This window comes from Lynx rufus, unplaced genomic scaffold (assembly GCF_022079265.1).
Source record: "Lynx rufus isolate CCGP_SWC_20201006 ecotype Redwood Valley unplaced genomic scaffold, mLynRuf1.p SCAF_12, whole genome shotgun sequence".
In the NCBI taxonomy this organism is placed as follows: domain Eukaryota; kingdom Metazoa; phylum Chordata; class Mammalia; order Carnivora; family Felidae; genus Lynx; species Lynx rufus.
In genome coordinates this window covers 36,777,833-36,799,515 of record NW_025814826.1, presented here as the reverse complement: position 1 = coordinate 36,799,515, position 21,683 = coordinate 36,777,833, and the positions used below count along the sequence as shown (strand labels likewise).

The window sequence follows — 21,683 nt, the reverse complement described above, 5'->3', positions numbered from 1 at the left end:
CATAGAATAAAAATTGTAGAAAGAGGTACATTTTATGAAATAATTTTGTTCCAAAGGCTGCTAATTGCCTACCCAATATTAATATGCTCCTTTTTCTTTACCACCAAACCACAATTTTATTGAGTGCTACATACACGTTTAAAAATTACGTTTTGCAGATATTCTTATATGCGTCGCCCTGTGACATGATTCTAATTAATAAAACACTGGGAGAATTTTTGCTTTCCAAACGCGCATGCAACTCCTTCTTCCCGGATACCTAGAACAAAGTTATGATGTTGGAGCTGGAGAAGCATCTTGCAACTAAAAGGAAAAGGCAAGGACAATCTCAGGAAATTCACCTTTAAATATGTCTTGTGACTTCGTCATTATGTAACCTAAATAAATCCTAAACGTTTGTAAACTAGTGTCCTTTAGTTCTCTATTACTCACAGCTGAAAACAGTTTCTGTGAATATTGTACTTTCACTTAACTCTAACCATAAAGTATGTTTGTTTTACTGATGAATGTAACTCTTCTGTTTCTCTGAAGAAAACCTTCCTTTTCCTTCAGGCTTTGGCCCAGTGACAGTGAATTTGACTAATTAATCTCTACTTACAATGCATTAGTTTTCACAATTACATTTTTTAAATATCTGTAATATTAAGGAGCCCCTTAAGGAGTTAAACTAATTAGAGGGGGAGTAGACTTTGAGATTCATGGAAAATATTTTAGTCAGAAAAGATTTCATCAGTCCTCAAATTATACTCACCAAAAGAATAAGTCAAATTGCTCTATTCTGGAAGGTGCTAACTCCACTTATATATAAAGATGACAGTTGCATTTGAAATGGCAAAGAGAGGACTATGTTTTACATAGATACCATGCTTTTATTAGTAGTAATAGGTAGATACCATTTTAAATGATTCATTATATATTGATGATTCCTTCTTTCCAAATAAAGTACTACAAATGTACCAAGTGCTGGTCTAGGAGGCAAGGGGAGGGCCTAAGATTTGATCCTAGTGTTGCATTCATTCTGAATCTGGGAGAGTCACATGTTCTTCAACTTCCAGTTCAAACCCTGTCATGCCAAATCGATTTATCTACATGTGTCAAAATTTTCTGTATTGTACATAATAAATTTTTATGTGGCAGTTACCATTTATTGAGTTTAAATAAACTATAATTTTCAAAACTGATATAAATAACTAAATTTTACCAATGAGAAGATTATTTAAAAAATTTTTGGCCAACATGAATTAATAAACTTTTAGAGGTACAGATGAAAAAGACTTAATTATAATATTTGAATTAGTGAATAATACTTAAAATCTCATATTAAACAATATTAATTTGGAAATACTTCACTTAATATAAAGTGCATAAACTATTTTATTTAAACATGTTACATAAATCTATGCCCTTAGTTTCCTCATAATCACTTGAATCATTTCTCCATTCATCTAAAACAGTTCTCAGAAAAATTATCTTTACTACAATTGGTTTGGGATACAGTATATTTTGTATCTTTATGTAATTAAATTCTTGGAAATATTTTCCCAAGCTACAAGTACTATAATTATTTTCCTGACATTGACAAGTGTTGTTTAGCTGTTTAAACTTCATAAAATAATTGTTCAATTTACTGCTAAAAATATTTTTTCCAAAATTAAAAAAATACAGAAAAAGTACAAGGAAAAAATAAGAATCTCCAATACTTATAAAAACCAGAATTTTTATAAGTGCATTTATTTTGAAACAGCGAGAGAGAAGTGCCTGGGTGGCTCAGTCAGTTAAGCATGTGACTTCAGCTCAGGTCATGATCTCATGGCTCCTGCGTTCAAGCCCCACTTTGGGCTCTGCACTGACAGCTCAGAGCCGGCTTCAGATTCTCTGTCTCCTTCTATCTGTCTTTCTCCCCTGCTTACATGTTCTCTCTCTCAAAAATAAATAAATAAACATTTTTTAAAAAAAAGAGGGAAAATGCCAGCATTCAAACATACTTTAGGAAATTTATATTAAAAAAAGAAACCGAGAAAGAGAGAAAGATGAGGGGTGGAGTAAGAGACAGAGAGAGACAGAGAAATCAGAATAATTTAAATTAAAGACTGAAAAAATCAAAAATTGACATGGAATTCTCATACATTGTTGGTGGGAGTGTAAAGTTGTACAATTGCTTTGTAAAAATGTCTGGCAGTTTCTAATGCAATGAAACATACATCTAACCTATGTTTCAGTAATTCAGCTCTACATGTTTACTCAGAGGAAACAAAAGTAGATGTCCAAAAAAGGACTTGTACAAGAATTTTACTAGCAGCATTAGCATAATGGATAAAATAACTAAAAGCTGGAAACAGCTTAGGTATCCAACCAGAAGAAAATATATAAAAAAAAATCTCTGGTATATACATGCAATGGAATACTACTCAGCCATAAAAATGAATGAACAGGGGCGCCTGGGTGGCGCAGTCGGTTAAGCGTCCGACTTCAGCCAGGTCACGATCTCGCGGTCCGCGAGTTCGAGCCCCGCGTCGGGCTCTGGGCTGATGGCTCGGAGCCTGGAGCCTGTTTCCGATTCTGTGTCTCCCTCTCTCTCTGCCCCTCCCCCGTTCATGCTCTGTCTCTCTCTGTCCCGAAAATAAATAAAAGTTGAAAAAAAATTAAAAAAAAAAAATGAATGAACAATTGATTCATGGGACATGAATGAATCTCAAAAATATTATGTTGATTGAAAGAAGGCTTTCATAAAAGAGTACATATCATTTGATTTTGTTAGAGTTCTAAAAGTTTCACACAAGATAGATTTATACTGAAAGAAAGAAAAAGAAAGGAAGGAAGGAAGAAAGGGAGGGAGGGAGGAAGGAAGGGAGGGAGGGAGGAAGGAAGGGAGGGAGGGAGGAAGGATGGAAGGTAGGTAAGAAAGACAGAAAAGAGCAGTTGCCTCTGGTGGGTGGGCCAGAGATTGGCAAGAAATATGGGAAGAACTTTCTGAGGGAATGGTAAAGTTCTATATCTTGATAGAGGTTTGGATTAGAGTAATTGTCAAAACTCATCAAGTGATACACTTAAGGTATGTGTATATATATATATATGCACATCATTATATGTAAATTTTACCTTAAAAAAATAAAGGACTGGAAAGAAATATTGAATTCCAGGTAAACACTGATGTGTTTAGAAGTGAAATGTCATTCTATGGTATGTTAATAGAATGGATATTATGCAGATGTAGAGTGGGGGAAAACTGTAGGAAAAAATGTGCAATTACAAGATGATAAAATTTTTTATTACTTTCTTTGTCCACTGTTCTGAACATACTACATATATTAATGCTTTTTATCCTCTTAGCGATCCTATGAGTCAGGTATATCACAACTGTGGAAACAGAAGTCACTGAGCTACTAAAAATCCAGCCCTACCTCAAAGAGCCAGTAGTGGTAGAGTCAGTATTTAAACACAACAAATACTATGCCAACCTAAGTCAGCATCAGCACCTTCTCCCTGCCTGCTGCCCTGCTCTCTCTCTGTCTCAGTATATGTTTTATAGAACTATGGTTTCAATTGTGGTAAAGTAAGACAACATGTGTGACCTACACAGATGTCATGTTTCATTTTAAGTAAAAAAGGCACATTTTAAAGTAATATATACTAGTTTAAAATGTTAACAAATAAAAGTCAATATATGTATACCTATAAGTACATATTTATGGTATAAACACTATATAACAAAAACAAATCTAGAAAGAGATTTGGTAGTACACTAATATAACTAATTGTTCACAAGAAAATGGAGAGTAATTTAAATAGAGATCATGGAAAAGGACACTGTTAATTATTGAGCAAAATAATAGTGCTTGATTAGGATTGCAACTATACCTGTCCTTAGATTTTCTCCATATGGTTAATATTCTTAGATCTTAATAGTAGGTTGACTGGCTATTCTAAAAAAAAAGGGCTTGTTAAAAAACAACCTTTCTATCTAGAGTTCCAAAATCTAGAAACATAGCTCTTTCTGTTATCCAAACACACTAAACTTGTCACGAAGAGCAAGTATCACATATTGAGCATCAAATATTTGCCATGCCTATGCTAGGTGCTTTAACGAATTTTTTTAATAATCCAAATGTCATACATCATAGTACATTTTTCAGATGAAGAAATTAAGGCTCAGAATCATTAAGTAAATTCTTAAAAATCACAAATCATTTTAACTTCTGTAGGCTTTCAAATATATTCCAACATCTGAAGGATACACACAACACACACAAACCCACAAAAACACATACATTTACATATATAGGAGTATTGTGCATGTATGCAGTATATTATATGTATAGTTATGCAGTATGATATTGTGTATAAGTACACATATTAAATAAAATGTATGCATATGTGTATATATAAAAATATAATTATAGGAAACATATAGAGACATATACACAGAAGTTACTTTCATTGATCTTATAAAAAAAATCTCAGGATTAAACTACTTACTGCTTTGTTACAAAGTTAAGTCAGAAGTTGAGCCTCAATTATTTCCTGAAATTAATGTAACTAATTTTACTTTTCCTTATTTATTAATCTACCAAAATTAGTTTGGTAAATATTAAAAATAAAAGAATTTAAAAGAACTTTCAGAAATATATGCAGAGTCAGATAAACTTTGGGGTGACTTCTTCATACAAAAATTTTGGGAGAAAAAGAAAATCCTCAAACAAAAAATAACATAAATTGAATTAAAAATGAATCAAAAAAGTATGGACTATAACACAATTAACAGGAAATTCTCAGAATTCATGTAACATCTGAAATTGATCCTCTAATATACAGAAAAATGATGTAAACACAATAAAAAAGGTTTAGAGAAAAAAATTACAATAGAGTTAACCTTTCAAAGAACAATCAAAATATTAATTAAAAATCACAAAGTGGTGGGGCACTTGGGTGGCTCAGTCGGTTGAGCATCTGACTTCGGCTCAGGTCATGATCTCAATGGTTTCATGGGCTTGAGCCCCATATCAGGCTCTTGCTGATGGCTTAGAACCTGGAACCTACTTCAGATTCTGTCTCCTTCTCTCTCTGCCCCTCCCCTACTCACACTCTGTCTCTGTTTCTGTTTCTCTCAAAAATAAAGAAACATTAAAATTTTTTTAACAAAAAAATAAATCACAAAGTGGTGTTAAACTTATGAATTGTGACAAAAATATATTTATTAATAATGTAAGATAAATATAAGCATTTGAAATTCCTAAGCAATGAGAAGGAACATATAAGATAGGTTTCTTATTCAAATTTTCTAAATACACAAAATTATTTTATATAAATTTTTGAAAAACACAGAATACTCCAAGCATCTAAGAAAAATTTGACTGTAAGAATTAAAACAATATAGATTAAAATGGCATTAAATCTTGATTCTCAGACTTTGCAAAAGTAAAAGAATTCAATAAAATCAAGTTGGTTAAGAATCAATTTCAGGGGCGCTTGGGTGACTCAGTCTGAGTTGGTTTCAGCTAAGGTCACCATCTCATGGTTTGTGAGATTAAGCCCCAAGTACAGAGCCTGATTGGGATTCTCTCTCTCCCTCTCTCTCTGCCGCTCACCCCCACTCACTCTCATGTGGTCTTTATCTCTCAAAAATAAATAAAAATCTTTAAACCTTAAAAAAAAGAATAAGTTTCCTAAAATTATTTATCTACTCAACCTTCATGACATGAAAAGGGAAAAAAGAATTTTTATAAGGACTTGAAAAAATTTCCTAGTGGAGGACCTCATATTTAAAAATATCTTTTAACCACACTTGAATTAGGTGAACAAAAGGCATTCAAAAGGAATTGAGAATACTAATAAGGGAAAGTTTACTCATTCTGTAGCGACTTTTCAAAAGTTTGAATGCCACATATAAAGTTTGATTAAAGCAAACATGTTTGTGATTTCAGGGCTAAGGATCTCCCCCTCCCTGGTTCAACTAAAATCAACCATTCTAAAGGGATTTACATGTTTCAAAGAGGTATAGTTGGATGAATAAAGTCATGTTGTCACCCGGCTAATTCTTACTTGGCCTATAAAATTGAGTTTAAGTGTTATCTATATACCAGGGAAGGTTTTCCTGATTAATGCCCCTCCTCTGTGATCTTTCTTCACAGAATTTCTGTCATGACACTCTGCATGTTCCATATCACCAATAGATTCTAGCCTTTTGGAGAAGGATCTTTGACATTTTTTTGTGTCCCTCCAGCCCATAGCACATTGCCTAGATTATTTTAGACATTTAGCAAATACTTGAATGAGTGAAAGCTTAATTAATGACGCTTATTATATTTCTCTCCAAAGAATCTAATAAAACCTTTGGGGACTAACTCATTTTTTTTTCCTTAGAATTCTGCGTTTGGGAAATAAAATAACTCTCCTTGATTGCCTCTTTTTTTCTCAGCCCATTAGATGGGAGTTTAGGAAAATTTCAGAAAGTTATGTGAAATTTAAGCCAGGTGGTTTAATTCATGGTATCCTCATTATAAGTTCTAACTGGTCCCAGAGATAACATAACAAAGGCAATGAATAACCTTTTCACAACTTTTACTATATTAAGGTATCTTTGGACATGAAATTTTTCTCTTTGGGGCAATTTTTCCACCCATAAGGTGCCAGGAGAAGTTATTTCAAGCACATGTCTCATAACCTTTTTTAAAATATTGCTATAACTTATGGAAGATGATCTATAAGTAAAACTGGTTATTTAGTTTAAGATTAAAAAAAACTCAAATAAATATAGAGCTAACTAGAAGGGGTGAAAAGAAATTTATTTCATTTTATTTTGGGCAAAGACCCTCCATTGGAATAGTATCAATACTGATATTCCAGTCAAATATTTGTAAAGATTTCATAAAAGGAGAATTTATGTTTATAAATTATTGGTGATTGTTTTTAATAACCTTAAAACTTATTATTTCTTAATATTTTTACTTAGTTCTCACAAAAAAAAGGACTAAGAAAATTCCATATTTCAAATTGCTTGTTCATATCTATAACATATATGTTAAGACCAAGGCCTCTGATTTTTTTCAGTAAAATATTTCATTCATTAATTTAGACTCTACCTTGTTATCTGAAAGGAATTATAAGGGGCGCCTGGGTGGCGCAGTCGGTTAAGCGTCCGACTTCAGCCAGGTCACGATCTCGCGGTCCGTGAGTTCGAGCCCCGCGTCAGGCTCTGGGCTGATGGCTCGGAGCCTGGAGCCTGTTTCCAATTCTGTGTCTCCCTCTCTCTCTGCCCCTCCCCCGTTCATGCTCTGTCTCTCTCTGTCCCAAAAATAAATAAACGTTGGAAAAAAAAATTTAAAAAAAAAAAAAAATAAAAGGAATTATAAGTAAGCTTATAAAAATGTATACAATATTGTTTTAAAAATCAGTGAAGAAATAGAATGAAGGAAAATTGAGTAAGAAAAAAACAGACAGAGGCAGGAATAAATTAAATTAGAAAACAAACTCTGTAAAAACCTATAAATTTGCAAGGAGATAATGGACCATTTTTTTCCATTTTCCTTACTTTAAAAAATTTTTAATATAATCAGTTATCTGATTTAGCAACCACAAGAGATTTTTTTTAATGACTTGACTGGAAGTTTCAAAACCACTGAATATATTTCTCCCAAGAGTTCTCCAAAAAGCAAGCAATGTTGCAAACACATCTATATTTTTCTAAAACACATTATTTAAAATATCTTGTACCAGGGTATAACAGACTATTTCTAAGGATTTAAAAATCAAAGAGAACTTCAGCTAGGTCCCCTGAAACCAGACGAGCTACCCATGAACAATCTATTACAGGATGAACTCGTCTATGTTGCAAAATAGTGAGAAGATTTATGGGTAGAGGTGAAAAGCCTAATGAGCCAGGTGATAGCTGGTTGCCCAGAACGGAATCTTAGTTCAACTTCTATATGGGAAGATCAAAAGGATGGCATCTGGGTATATGACTATAGGATTCACTGGTATAATCCAAAGGTAAGTGTTACTTTATCTGAAAGAATGAGTGAGTGACATCTATTTTCAGACTATCAATGAACAAAAATTATTGTGAATCAGTGCTGTGTATTCAAGATTGCATTGGTTGGAAATTACCTGCACTACTGATTATTGCATATATTAACTTATCAAATGTTTATTGAGTGGTTATTTTGTCCAAGCACTGAAGGTTAGGCCATATTTCAGATTATGAACATAAGTGTGTTAGAGTCAACTCTTGTTGGGTGAGGTGAGAAGAAAAAATAGCGTTAGAAAGTTGAAGAATTTGAGGTTAAGTCATGCCTGAAGAAAGTGTTATAGTATCTATGCCTAGAAGTTTGCAGGTGGTAAATTAAGAATATTTTTACCTCTAAAAATAAACAGAAGCACCTACAACACACAAAAAATGTGTTTTTCCTGACCTCAAATTACATAAATTAGTTATCAAAAGCTTTCTGGTCTATTAAAACAAAGAAAAAAATCTCAGTGAAGATTTAAAAAAAAATATCTACTCTTAAGAAATATAACTTTCAGGTGGATTCTCCACTATTTTCTGGATTAAGATATACCCCTGGATAACAAGACGAAGTTTTGGTTCATGGTTGTTAATAAAAGCCAGTTAATCTTGAAAAAAAAATCCATATAAATAATAAGCTGAGCTTTAGAAATAATGGCTTTGGGTAAGCCAAAGCCATTATTTCTAATAATAATTAAATATCATGAAGATTTGTACATAGGGACTCAAAATATTTTTTTTGGAAAATTTCACTGTGATTCCTAATTTTAAGCTATACCACATTTTAATACTAAATGTGTAAATTTTAGTAAATTTTTAAAGTTCGTGGGAAAAACTTTGTGGATACAAAACTGACTGATGATTTGACTAATTTCCTCTACAAATACAAAATTTGGGGCCAATACATCATTTAAATAACTTTTATTATTTTACATGTTCTAACTTCTGACTTATGATAACTAAACACCGTTATCTTCCCTAAGATCACATTTTTCAATGTTCTATCTTGTTTTAAAATAAACAGTTCTATATATTTTCCTTTACCACTAAAAAAACATCTTAACCCTCCTATTAGTGTCATTTTTACAAAGTGTCACATGGTACTCTGAACATTTAAAAGATGAAATTTACATTAAACACTAAATCCAGGTGGACATATCACATCAAGAACCATTCTTCTGTTGGTAGATAAGAGCATCACCATGCAGAGCTCTTCTCACACTAGAAAGGATCATAAAAGCAACATTGCTTTTTATGATCCATTATGTGAGCAAAGACATTCTAGATTATGCATAAAAGAAGTGTATCAGTTAATGTTACATATTGCTCCATGAACTTTTTGATGATATGCACTTAAAAACACTGTTTCTTGATATTGTAGATGTGCAGGAATTTAATTACCTAACGAATTATTTTATTTTATTTTATTTTATTTTATTTTATTTTATTTTATTTTATGTTTTTATTTTATTTTATTTTATTTTATTTTATTTTATTTTATGTTTTATTTTTGCTTGAAGAGGCAGGAAAAAGCAAAAGAAAACAAAAGGTTGGCTTCAGATTCAAAGGCCCTGGTTTAACCCTTCACTAGAGTTGAACTAGTAAGGCTGAATTTCAGTCTTCAAACATAAGAAAGGGACAGTCCTACAAAGCTAAGATACATCTATCAAATTATTAAAAGTAGTTAAGGAATATACACATCATGAAACATTGTTACTCTAACATAAGATATTTTTTAAAAAGCTAATAGGAAGAAGTTTCTTTCTCCTATGGTAGTATTCCCCAGGTATGCTGCATAGAGCTGCTTCCTGAGGGGGATAAGGAAAACACTGAGGTAACTTGTTTCAGCAATCATTTAGTGTCTATGTAGTGTTCTTCAGGAAACATTCAATGCATGCTGGCATATTGAAGTCTTTGAACTTCCACAAATCTGTTTCCTCAGAAAACTAATTTCTGTTGGTTTGTTTGTTCTTTATATATTTAATGTTAAACATTTATTAAAGTTTATGGACCTCAACTTTCAGGGATCTCCAGGTGCTGGCATATATTAATGTATTAATGGTCTCCAATGGTTTCTGACTGCTTCAACAAAAGTACTTTAAACAGTAGCTTATACAATGAATATTCAGCCATAGAAAGAATGAAGTACATGATACAATGTGGATGAACCACAAAAACATGTGAAGTGAAAGAAGGCAGACATGAAAGGTCACATATTGTATGATTCTATTCATATGAATTTTCCAAAATAGGTAAATCCATTGAGATAAAAAACAGGCCAGTGGTTACCAGGGGCTAAGAAAAGGAGAATGGAAAATAACTGCTGTTGTGTTTTGGGTTTCATTTTGGGTTGGTGAAAATATCTTGGAATGAGATAGTAGTGGTGGTTCCACAACATTTTGAATGTTCTAAATGCCACTGAATTGTACCCTTTAAAGTGATTAATCAGGGGCGCCTGGGTGGCTCAGTTGGTTAAGCGTCCGACTTCCGCTCAGGTCACGATCTCACAGTTCGTGAGTTCGAGCCCCGCCCCGCGTCGGGCTCTGTGCTGACAGCTCAGAGCCTGGAGCCTGCTTCACATTCTGTGTCTCCCTCTCTCTCTGCCCCTTCCCTGCTCATGCTGTGTCTCTCTCTGTCTCAAAAATAAACAAACATTAAAAAAAAATTTTTAAAAATAAAGTGATTAATCATTAATATTATGTGAATTTTACCTCAAGTTTTAAAAAGACTTTATTGAGATAAAATTCAAATTCCATGAAACTCACTCTTTTTAAATGTATATTCAGTGTTTTTTTTCCTTTCCTTTTTGTTGTTTTTGTATATTCAAAGAGACATACAGTCAGCATCACATCCTAATGTTAGAATATTTTCATCATCCTCAAAAGAAACTCATGCCTCATGCCCCATTCCCCAAGTTTCTGTCAACTACTAATTCTTGTCTCAAATGAATTTTCCTATTCCAGACATTTCGTATCAGTGAAATTATAAATATCTATTGTTTTTAACTAGCTTCTCTCATTTAGCAAAATGTTTTCAAGATCCATCCAGATAGTGGCATGTATCAGTACTTCATTCCTTTGTATTGCCAAATACAAATAGAATCCTCATTCTATTATGAGGATATAGCATATTTTTAAAAAATCCATTTATCTTTTGATGGAAATTTGGGCTGTTTCCATTTTGGGGCTATTGTGAATAAATCTACTATGAACATTTGTGTACAAGCTTCAAATAAGTGTATGTTTTCATAATATCTGGTACATCTAAGAGCAGAATTGCTGGATCAAATGATAACTTTCTGTTTAACATTTGAAGAGCTGTCAGAATGTCTTCCAAAGTGGCTTCACCATTTTATAATCCCATCAGAAATGTATGAGACTTTCAATTTGTCTACATCCTCAACATTTATTATTGTTTATTTTTTATATTTAAACCATACTACTAGGTATGGAGTGGTATATAACTGTGGTTTTGATATACAATCCTCTAATGACTAATGATATTGGGCATTTTAATGTGCTCTTTTGCCATTTGTTTATCTTCTTTTGAAATGTGACTGTTCAGATAGTTTGTTCATTTTTCAATTGAGTTAATTGGCTTTTTATTATTGAGTTGTAAGAGTTCTTCATAATCTGGATGAGTCTCTTATCAGATATATGATTTGCAAAAACTTTCTCCCATTCCAAGGGTTGCATTGTCACTTTTTTGATTGTGCTTTTTGAAGTCCAAAATTTTATAAAGTCCACATTATCTAATTTCTCTTTGGTCACTTGTGCTTTCCGTGTCATGTTTATGGAAGCATAGCTTAACCCATGGCCACCAAGATTAATTTATAAATTCTCTTTTAAGAATTCTATAGTTTTGTTCTTACATTTAGGTCTTTGATCCATTTTAGATTAGTAATTATATATGGTATGAGTTAAAGGTCTGACTTCATTCTTTAGCATGTGAATGGACATCCAGTTGTGCCAGCACCATTTGTTGAAAAAATTATCTTTTCCACAACTGAATTTTATTAACACCCTTGTTGCAAATCATTGACCATGAAATTAAAGCTTTATATCTGCATTTCAATTTATTCCATTAATCTCTATATCTATTTTGTGGCAGTTTTACACTGCCTTGAAACTGTAGGTTTGTAGTAAGTTTCAGAATCAGATGTGTGTGTCCTCCAACTTTGTCGTTTGTTTCCAAAAAAAGTTGTTTCTTTTCTGGGCCCTCTAAATTTCCATATGAATTTTAGAATCAGCTTACCAACCCCTACAAAAAGACAGCTGGTATTAGAGATTGTGTTAAATCTGTAGAACAATTTAGGAGTATTACCATATAAACAAAATTAGGTCTTTCGATCTATGAACACTGAGATATTTCTATTTATTTACACTTTTTCGTTAAATCTATTCCTAAATAGGTTATGTTTTTGAGGCTACTGTAAACGGAATTGCTTTCTTAATTTATTTTCAAATTATTTGTTGCTTGTGGTATTAATGCTCCTTTAAATATTTGGTAGACTTCAACATGAAGCCATCTGGATCTGGGCATTTCTTTGTGGGAATATTTTTTAAATTACTAATTAAATATATTTATTTGATATAGATCTATTCAGATAGCCTATTTCTTCTTGAACCAGTTTTGATAGTTTGTATCTTTCTGGAAATTTGTTCATTATATCTAAGGTATATAATTTTTTGGCATATAGTTATTGTGTATTCCCTTATAATCTTTATTTTTATAAGGTCAATGGTGATGTTCACACTTTTATTGCTGATTTTAGTAATTTGAATGTTCTCTCCTTTTTCTTGATAAATATAGGTAAATGTTTTTTTATTCTTTGCAAAAAACATAGTTTTGGTTTTGATTTGCTCTATTATTTTTATATTCTCTATTCCATTTATGATCATCATAATATTTATCTTTTTTTAAATTTTTTTTAACGTTTATTTATTTTTGGGACAGAGAGAGACAGAGCATGAACAGGGGAGGGGCAGAGAGAGGGAGACACAGAATCTGAAACAGGCTCCAGGCTCTGAGCCATCAGCTCAGAGCCCGACGCGGGGCTCGAACTCACAGACCGCGAGATCGTGACCTGAGCTGAAGTCTGACACTTAACCGACTGAGCCACCCAGGCGCCCCTATGATCATCATAATATTTAATATCTCTTTTCTCCTCTGCTTTTTTGGGGATTAGTTGACTTGTTTTTGCTTTTGTTTGTTTGTTTTAATATATAGCCTCTATGAATGGGCCTATTCCTGGAAGTCAAGAGACAGATCAAATTGTGACAAATCTCTCGGATGGAACTTCGAAGAGGGATCCAAACCTATTCTGCCACCTTCAGTGGCTGTTGCTGATTTTCATGGCGACCATAATTGCAAGGCTGCTGCTGTTCAGGTTACTGCAGAACTAAGTTATAGTGTGATGGGAAGAGGGCAAGTCAAAATGCTGTAAAACTCACTCTTCTTACCAAGATTCCACCATTGTTCTTGAATAAATGTATCTTGGATTGTTGTAGATCTTTTTCAGAATTCTGAAAAAGTTGATAATGACCGTTTTGCCAATATTTTCTGTGCATTTATGGATTTTTGGAAGTCCTTACCATGCCATTTCAAAAGGGCTTCTCTGGTTTATTTTTACAGCTGTTTGTTTTAACGTCCATTATCTGCAGCTGAACTCTATGAATACTCTTTAGGAAATGTCATCCTAAAACACTGAAGAAAATGTTACTTTCAAAAGTCTTATTGCCTTTCAAATATTAAATTAATAGTATCATTTTTTCAATTCTTATTTTGCATGTTAACATAGCAAGGCATCTTATGTGTTATCTGACCATTCTGCCTGTATTATCTTGTCTAGCTTAACTTAATATCTCTGTCTCTCAAGTTTGTCTTTTATAAAATAAGGATTATAACATACATGTCATAGGGTTTTGAAAGTATTAAGGACATAGTACTTATAAATAATTTACAATAGTGTCAGATCAATAAATATTATATAAAATATATAATTATTTTGTGAAAAATGATGTTGGTGTACTGATAGGGATTGCATTAAACCTATAGATTGCTTTGGGTAATATAGACATTTTAACAATATTTTTTCTTCCAATCCATGAGCATGGAATGTCTTTCTATTTCTTTGTGTCGTATTCAATTTTTTTCATCAGTGTTTTATACTTTTCAGACTACCATTCCTTCACCTCTTTGGTTAAGTTTATTTGTAGGTTTTTTATTGTTTCTGGTGCAATTGTAAATGGGATAGTTTTCTTAACTTCAATTCCTGCTGCTTCATTTTTAGTATATACAAATGAAACAGATTTCTGTACCTTGAGTTTGTTTCCTGTATTTTTACTGAATTTGTGTATCAGTTCTAGCAGTTTTTTGATGGAATCATTAGGGTTTCCTTTATAGTATTATGTCATTTGCAAACAGTGAGACTTTTACTTCTTCCATATGAATTTGGATGCTTTTTAGTTCTTTTTGTTTTCTAATTGCTGTGGCCAAGACTTCCAATGGTAGGTTGAATTTTTTTTTTCAATGTTTATTTATTTTTGGGACAGAGAGAGACAGAGCATGAACGGGGGAGGGGCAGAGAGAGAGGGAGACACAGAATCAGAAACAGGCTCCAGGCTCTGAGCCATCAGCCCAGAGCCTGACGCGGGGCTCGAACTCACGAACCGCGAGATCGTGACCTGGCTGAAGTCGGACGCTTAACCGACTGCGCCACCCAGGCGCCCCAGTAGGTTGAATTTTTAAAAGGGGTGAGAGTAGACATCCTTGTCTTGTTACAGACCTTATGGGAAAAGCTCTCAGTTTTGCACCATTGAGTATAATGTTGGGGGTAGGTTTTTCATATAAGACCTTTATTATGTTGATATATGTTCCCTCTAGACCTACATTGCGGAGAGTTTTTACCATGAATCGGTGTTGTACTTTGTCAAATACTTTTTCTACATCTATTGAAATGCTCATGTGGTTTTTACCATTTCTCTTATTGATGTGACTATCACATTAATTGTTTTACGAATATTAACCACCTTGCATCCCAGGAATAAATCCCATTTATTCACAGTGAATGATTTTTTTAATGTATTGTTAAATTCACTTTGCTACTATTTTGTTGAGGATTTTGCATCTATATACTTCTCTTTTTTTGTGGTGTCTTTATCTGGTTTTGGTATCAGGGTGATACTGGCTTCGTAGATTGAATTTGGAAGTTTTCCTTCTCTTCTATTTTTTTTGGATTAGTTTGAGAATAATAGGTATTAATGCTTCTTCAAATATTTGGTAGAATTAACCTGGGAAGCCATCTGGTACTGGACTTTTTTTTTTTTTTTACTGATACAATTTCATTGCTGGTAATAGGTCTGTTCAAATTTTCTATTTCTTCTTACTTCAGTTTTGGTAGTTTATGTTTCCAGGAATTTATCCATTTCTTCTAAGTTGTTGAACTTGTTGGCATATAGGTTTTCATATTCTACTACAATTGTTTGTGTTTCTGTGGCATTGATTGTTTTTTCTCCTCTTTCATGAGTGATTTTGTTTATTTGGGTCCTCTTTCTCTTTTTTTTTTAAATGAGTCTGGTTAGAGGATTGTCAATTTCTCCAAAGAAGACATACAGAAGACCAACAATCATATGAAAAGATGCTCAACATCACTTATCATTAGGGAAATACAAACCAAAACTACAATGAGATATCACCTCACATTTGTCAGAATCGCTTCACAAAACAAAACAAACAAAAAATTCCAGAAACAGCAAGTGTTGGTGAGGATGTGGAGAAGAAGGGACAATCTTCCACTGTTGGTAGGAAGGCAACTGGTATAGCCACCGTGGAAAACAGTGTATGGAAGTTCCTCAAAAAATTAAAGTAGAACTACCCTACGTTCTAGTAATTGCACTATTAATTGCATTAATTCAAAGAGATACAAGAACTCCTATGTTTATTGCAGCATTATTTGCAATAGCCAAACTATGAAACCAACCTAACCGTCCAGTTATAGATGAATAAAGAAGATTAGCATATATACACAATGGAATATTATTCATCCATAAAAAAATGAAATCTTGCCATTTGGAACAATATGGGTAGAGCTTGATAGTATAATACTACATGAGATAAGTCAGTCAGAGTAAGACAAATACCATATGATATCACTCATAATGGAATTTAAGAAACAAAACAAATGAGCAAAGGAAAAAAAAAAAGAGAGAGAGAGACAAACCAAGAAACAGATTCTTAACTATAGAGAACAAACTGATGGTTTAGAGAGGGTAGGTAGGTGGGAGGATGGGTTTTTAAATGGTGATGGGGATTAAGGAGTGCACTTTTGTAATAAGTACTAGGTGATAGGAATTATTGAATCACAATTATGGAATTGTTGAATGTAACTCTGTATGTCAACTAACTGGAATTAAAATAAAAACTTAAAAATTTTTAAATAAAAATATAAAATAAAATATGTAATTATTATCATCATTAAAAAAATTTTTTCCGGGGCACCTGGGTGGCTCAGTCAGTTGAGCGTCCGACTTGGGCTCAGGTCATGATTTCCTGGCTCGTGAGTTTAAGCCCCAACTCAGACTCTGTGCTGACAGCTCAGAGACTGGAGCCTGCTTCAGATTCTGTGTCCCCCTCTTTCTCCGCTCCACCCCTGCTTGTGCTCTGTCTCTCTCTGTCTTCCAAAAATGAACAAACATCAAAAAAAATGTTTTAATTTTTTTCTAATTTCTAGCCCTTCTCTAATCCTATGCTTTATTTTTTTTTCATAGATTGTATTTCCTGAAGTTATATTATGTGTTAATTTTCTATTTATTTTCTTTTTTCCCACATTAGAAAATAAGTTCCAGTGACAGTCACTAGCACATATCAAACACAATACATGTTGTTAAATAATATACAGTTATCAATAATATAAACATAAATTTACTTATTTATGTTTATATTATTATATGAAATGGAAGCCAGTTCTATGCCGTTTTCCTTCCTAAGCATTTAGCACAATACCACATTGGGGTTTTTGCACATATAACAAAAGTACATAAAAAGCTTTATTTAAAAAACAACTCCCCATAATTTGGCAATGCTGTCAACTCTTCTGAAATATGCCAATCCAAAAATTAGCCTAGAGAGGTTGAAAAATATTAGTTCCATTCTATTATCTAAATAAAATCAGATAGGTTAAAAAAACTGTTAATTTCTAGATACTGAGTAGTGCAATTATGTAAAGCAACCTTAAAAGTAGTTTCTTATTAGTTGAAAATATTCCAATAACAGAAATGGAGGAAATTATGCACATGTGGCTGGTATTACTTACTAATACTCCTGTATCAACTGCTCAGAGTAGGTATTTATTGTGCTTAGGTAGCACCTGTTCTGATTTCTGATCAGATGTTGAATACCTTTTTTTTTCTAATGTTTATTTATTTTTGAGAGAGACAGAGACAGAATGCGAGTGGGTGAGGGGTAGAGAGAGAGGGAGATGCAGAATCTGAAGCTGGCTCCAGGCTCTGAGCGGTCAGCACAGAGCCCGACGCGGGGCTGGAACTCACAAACCGCGAGATCATGACCTGAGTGGAAGTCGGAGGCTCAACTGACTGAGCCACCCAGGCGCCCCAGGTGTTGAATACTTTTAACATCATCTCTTGTTATAAGTTTCACTGTTTAAGAAAGTAAGAATCAATGGCAATATTAGAGAAATAAATATCAAGGTAAAGCGTCTTTGGTATGGTAGTGTGATTGAAGGGCTTTTTTGCTTCTGTTGTATTAATTTTCTCACAACCATCTCTTGGATGGGGAAAGACAGAAATGGAACTGGGTCCTCACAATGCAGATAAATACTGAAAAAAATTTCTGGCCAGATTTCAAGGACAAAACTTCATGAATCATAGGGAACTCCTTAGTTGTAGTGAAAGCACATCCATACTTTAGGATCAATGCATGTTCTTCAAGACCATGTTTGCCTTTAGGAGAATCTTAATCTTTATGGTAGAACTAACTATTTACCTATTTCTATTGTAAGAGCATATTATTTGAATTATGGTCAATTTACTTATGGAAAAGATTCCCACTAAATTTTCTATGAGAATTAGCTACCGTGTTTTTAGTTTTTAATTAATTTATTTTAATTTATTATTTAAGTTTTTTATTTACTTTTGAGAGAGAGAATGTGCACATAAGTGAGGGAAGGGCAGAGCAAGATAGGGACAGGATCCCAAGTGAGCTCTGTGCTGACAGTAGAGAACGTGATGCAGGGCTTGAACTCATGAACTGTGAGACTGTGACCTCAGCTGAAGTGGGATGCTTAACTGACTGAGCCACCCAGGTGCCCCATTACTGTGTTTTTATATGTTACATGAAATTTAAATCACAACAGAAAAGAAAGTCTGTGCAGGCTAAAAAAAATGTTAAAATTTAGTAATATAAAAATAATTTTTAGCATTAAAAACAAATACAAAAGTTTATTTAAGTGAGGAAATATGGTGTTTTTGAAATAACCTCATAAAAGGTGGAAATAAAATAAAATAAAGTGAAAGAAATAAAAGAGAAATAACACTGTTAAGACTTAACTGACTTCAAAAAGAAAACAGTAAAGATGATATAGATATAAAAGAAAAAAATCCCTTATAATAATTATTTCATGGAAATGTATCAGTGTTAATGTAATGGTGGATAGTAATAAAATTTTGATCTAGGATCTAATTCCATGTTAGCCACTAAATTGAATTCTCAAGTAAGCTAATTTTCTCAGCTTTCGTGAGCTTTAGGTTGCCAATCATAAAAATGCTTGCTGCTCAGGCCATAATATAAGAGATCCAACGGAAAACTCTTGAAGTCACTTGAATTAAGTAACATTTATATATAGATATAGATATATATACATATATAGATATATATAGATATATATGGCATAAAAATTATTATACCTAGTGTATAGTTTATATAATTTTTATTACAGTAATACAGGTAATATCTAGATATAGTAATATTAATATAGTAAATAAGTAATAAGTAATCTCATAGTAATTATGTTTTAGTTCCATTTCACTTAAACTAGAGACATATGTGTTATTCAGTACTTAAAATCAGTACTTAAATAATATTGTTATCCCTGTTAATATTTTATTGTTTAAGAAAACTGAATGAGAAGATGAGTGAGTAAATGGTGAGTTTAGGAAGAGGCTTTAAATAACAAAGCTCCAAAGAACCTTCCAGAAGAGAACAGAAGAGCAAACAGCTGTGTGGAATTGCAGGCGAGAAACCAAAGCCTCAGCCACAGATTGAAGTCAGCAGCCTGGTGACAAGGAGCTACTAGGAGGAACACTTTAAATAATAGCAGAGGGGGTGAAAGACATATATGAATAAAGAAAAGGGAGTGAGAAAGACACTTTGTTGCACCTTTTTTTAAAGTTGGATGAAGGAATAGATTTACAAAGGTCAGATATTCAATGAATTGACTGCTTTGATAGTGAAACAGAACTGGCTGTCAGAATCAGATGTCTTAAAAACTCAAGAGAAGGATTTTGATACGGATATATGTAAAGACAAAGACTTCTACATTTTTTAATAAAGTGTTTCAAAAAGCTCTATTGAAATATGAATTGAAAAACCTTATTTAATATAAAAGATCAAATTAAGTTGATAAGTGTTTGTCAAGGAATGGAAGTTCACATTTTAATAATCAATCACCCAAGTTATAAGAACCATCAGAATAGTTATTGTTTCCAGCTGTAATTTTAAAAACTTTTGAAAAAAACAAATATGTAGTTACAAACACTAACACAAGAATATAGACTTACTGTGAAAAATTCAATGCAAATATATGTAAAAGAAAACTTGTTTCCTTTCACTCCCTCAATTCTCCCCTCCACCATGGTAACGATTTTTAAAATGCCTATTTTTGGAGTGCTTTCTGGATCTACTTCTACGTATTTTTTATTATGAGTTCTTATATATGTATATATACAGATGTTTACATATCTATAACTTCAAGTTTTTCATAAATATGTGAAATATGATATTATTTATATAATTCCACAATTATTCTATTTGTATCCACTGTTGTCAATACGTTTAGTAAGTTTTCATGTGTATATATACAGAGATCATTCTTCCTAACAATTGCCTAGGATTTCATTGGAAACATGTATCATAATGTAGTCTTCTATTCCATAGAAGAGATGTATCATAATGCAATCTGTCTTCTATTGGAAAACATCTAGGTTGTTTCCATATTTTTTTTTACCATAACAAATATAATTTCAGGGATTTAGGGTAAAACAAATTAATTTTGAAATTACTGTCCTCAAGCTAATGCAAAGCAATTTTGAATGTTCTTTCTTGCCTTTCAAAATCATTTTATCCTTTGCAAAACTCCTATGATTTAATTTTCACTGCTTGATGTCAGATTAAATGAAACTAATTATGAGAGATGGCCATTGGGGGAAAACTCTTGAAACATGTCAATACACATATGACATATTTCAATAGACACATGTTCTCCAAAATTAAACAGTTAGATTTTAAATGCCATGATCCCGGAAGAGACTCTGTATAAAAACAGTGGCATAATGGACAGAGAATGAGTTTAGCATTAAGGCTAAAGTATGTTTGAAATTTAATTTTAATCAGAAATATTCTGCATGATATTTTGTGCCTTATGGTCCTCAACCAGAGAGAATAATAATAATTTCTTTTATTTGTTCCTATGAGGAATAAGTAAGGGATATCTCCTGACACAAAGACTGTATTAAATAAACTTAATTTTCTTTTCTAATAGGTATTTGACAAATGCAGAAAATGGTGCTGAACTCTGTTGGGTTAGATGTGTATGTGACTTTGTGTGTGTGTACATTTGTATACCCCTCAAAAATCAAAATATAAAATACTTTTATTAATGTGTCCAATAAATCCTTGATAAGGAGACTAGAAATTTAAAATTGGGAAACCAAAATCTGTCTGGAGAGTTCTTTTTGCCCAATATCTGGGTCAGTATCTGGATAAGTCAAATAATTGCCATGGCCATTTACTGTCATAACTGAAAATAAATGCGAGATTGTAATCGAATGTGTATATCAATGAGTGGTTTTCAAAGTATGGTCCCCATACTAGCACTGAACACAATATTACTGAAAAGACAATTAAGCCCCATCCCAAACCTACCAAACCAGAAACTTTAGAACTGAACACAGCAATATGAGTCCTCTGGGTGATTCTGATGCATATTCAAGGTGGAGAAATACTACCGTATATCTTTAAAACATGTACTAAAATGTGGAATGTTATTCATTTCACTGTTTACAACTATAAACAAAATACACCGAAACGGTACACTTTTAACATAGCAAGTGAAAATATGAATAGTACAGAGAATTCAAAATAGTGACATACATTTTATGTTGCCAAATTTCCCTCCAGATTAGTCTGTTACCTGTGCTGCCTTTTACCCAGGTTTCAGAAATGACACTCCTACTAAGTGTTTTCAGATGCTCATCAGTTAGCTGAGAGGTCAAATCTGGAATTGTTTTCAGCATCTTCCACACAGTTCTGTGTTCACGCAATGTCCTGTAAATGGGCCTGAAAGTAACAACAACAAAAAGATTGCAAGTTGAGAAAATACAGCTTAAACACAAAGAAACAAACCAAAAAAATTCTTGATTTTTGAGTTTTCAAATTTGTGTTTTTC

General features: G+C 32.7%; 1 protein-coding gene across 1 annotated transcript in view; it reads right to left on the bottom strand.

Annotated features, from left to right (window-relative positions):
- CNBD1 (cyclic nucleotide binding domain containing 1) overlaps positions 1 to 21,683 on the bottom strand; it is a 489,467-nt gene that overhangs the window by 224,932 nt on the left and 242,852 nt on the right. The window contains exon 5 of the mRNA XM_047073787.1: positions 21,429 to 21,574. Coding sequence (XP_046929743.1) covers positions 21,429 to 21,574 — 146 coding nt within the window. The remainder of the gene's footprint in view (positions 1 to 21,428; positions 21,575 to 21,683) is intronic.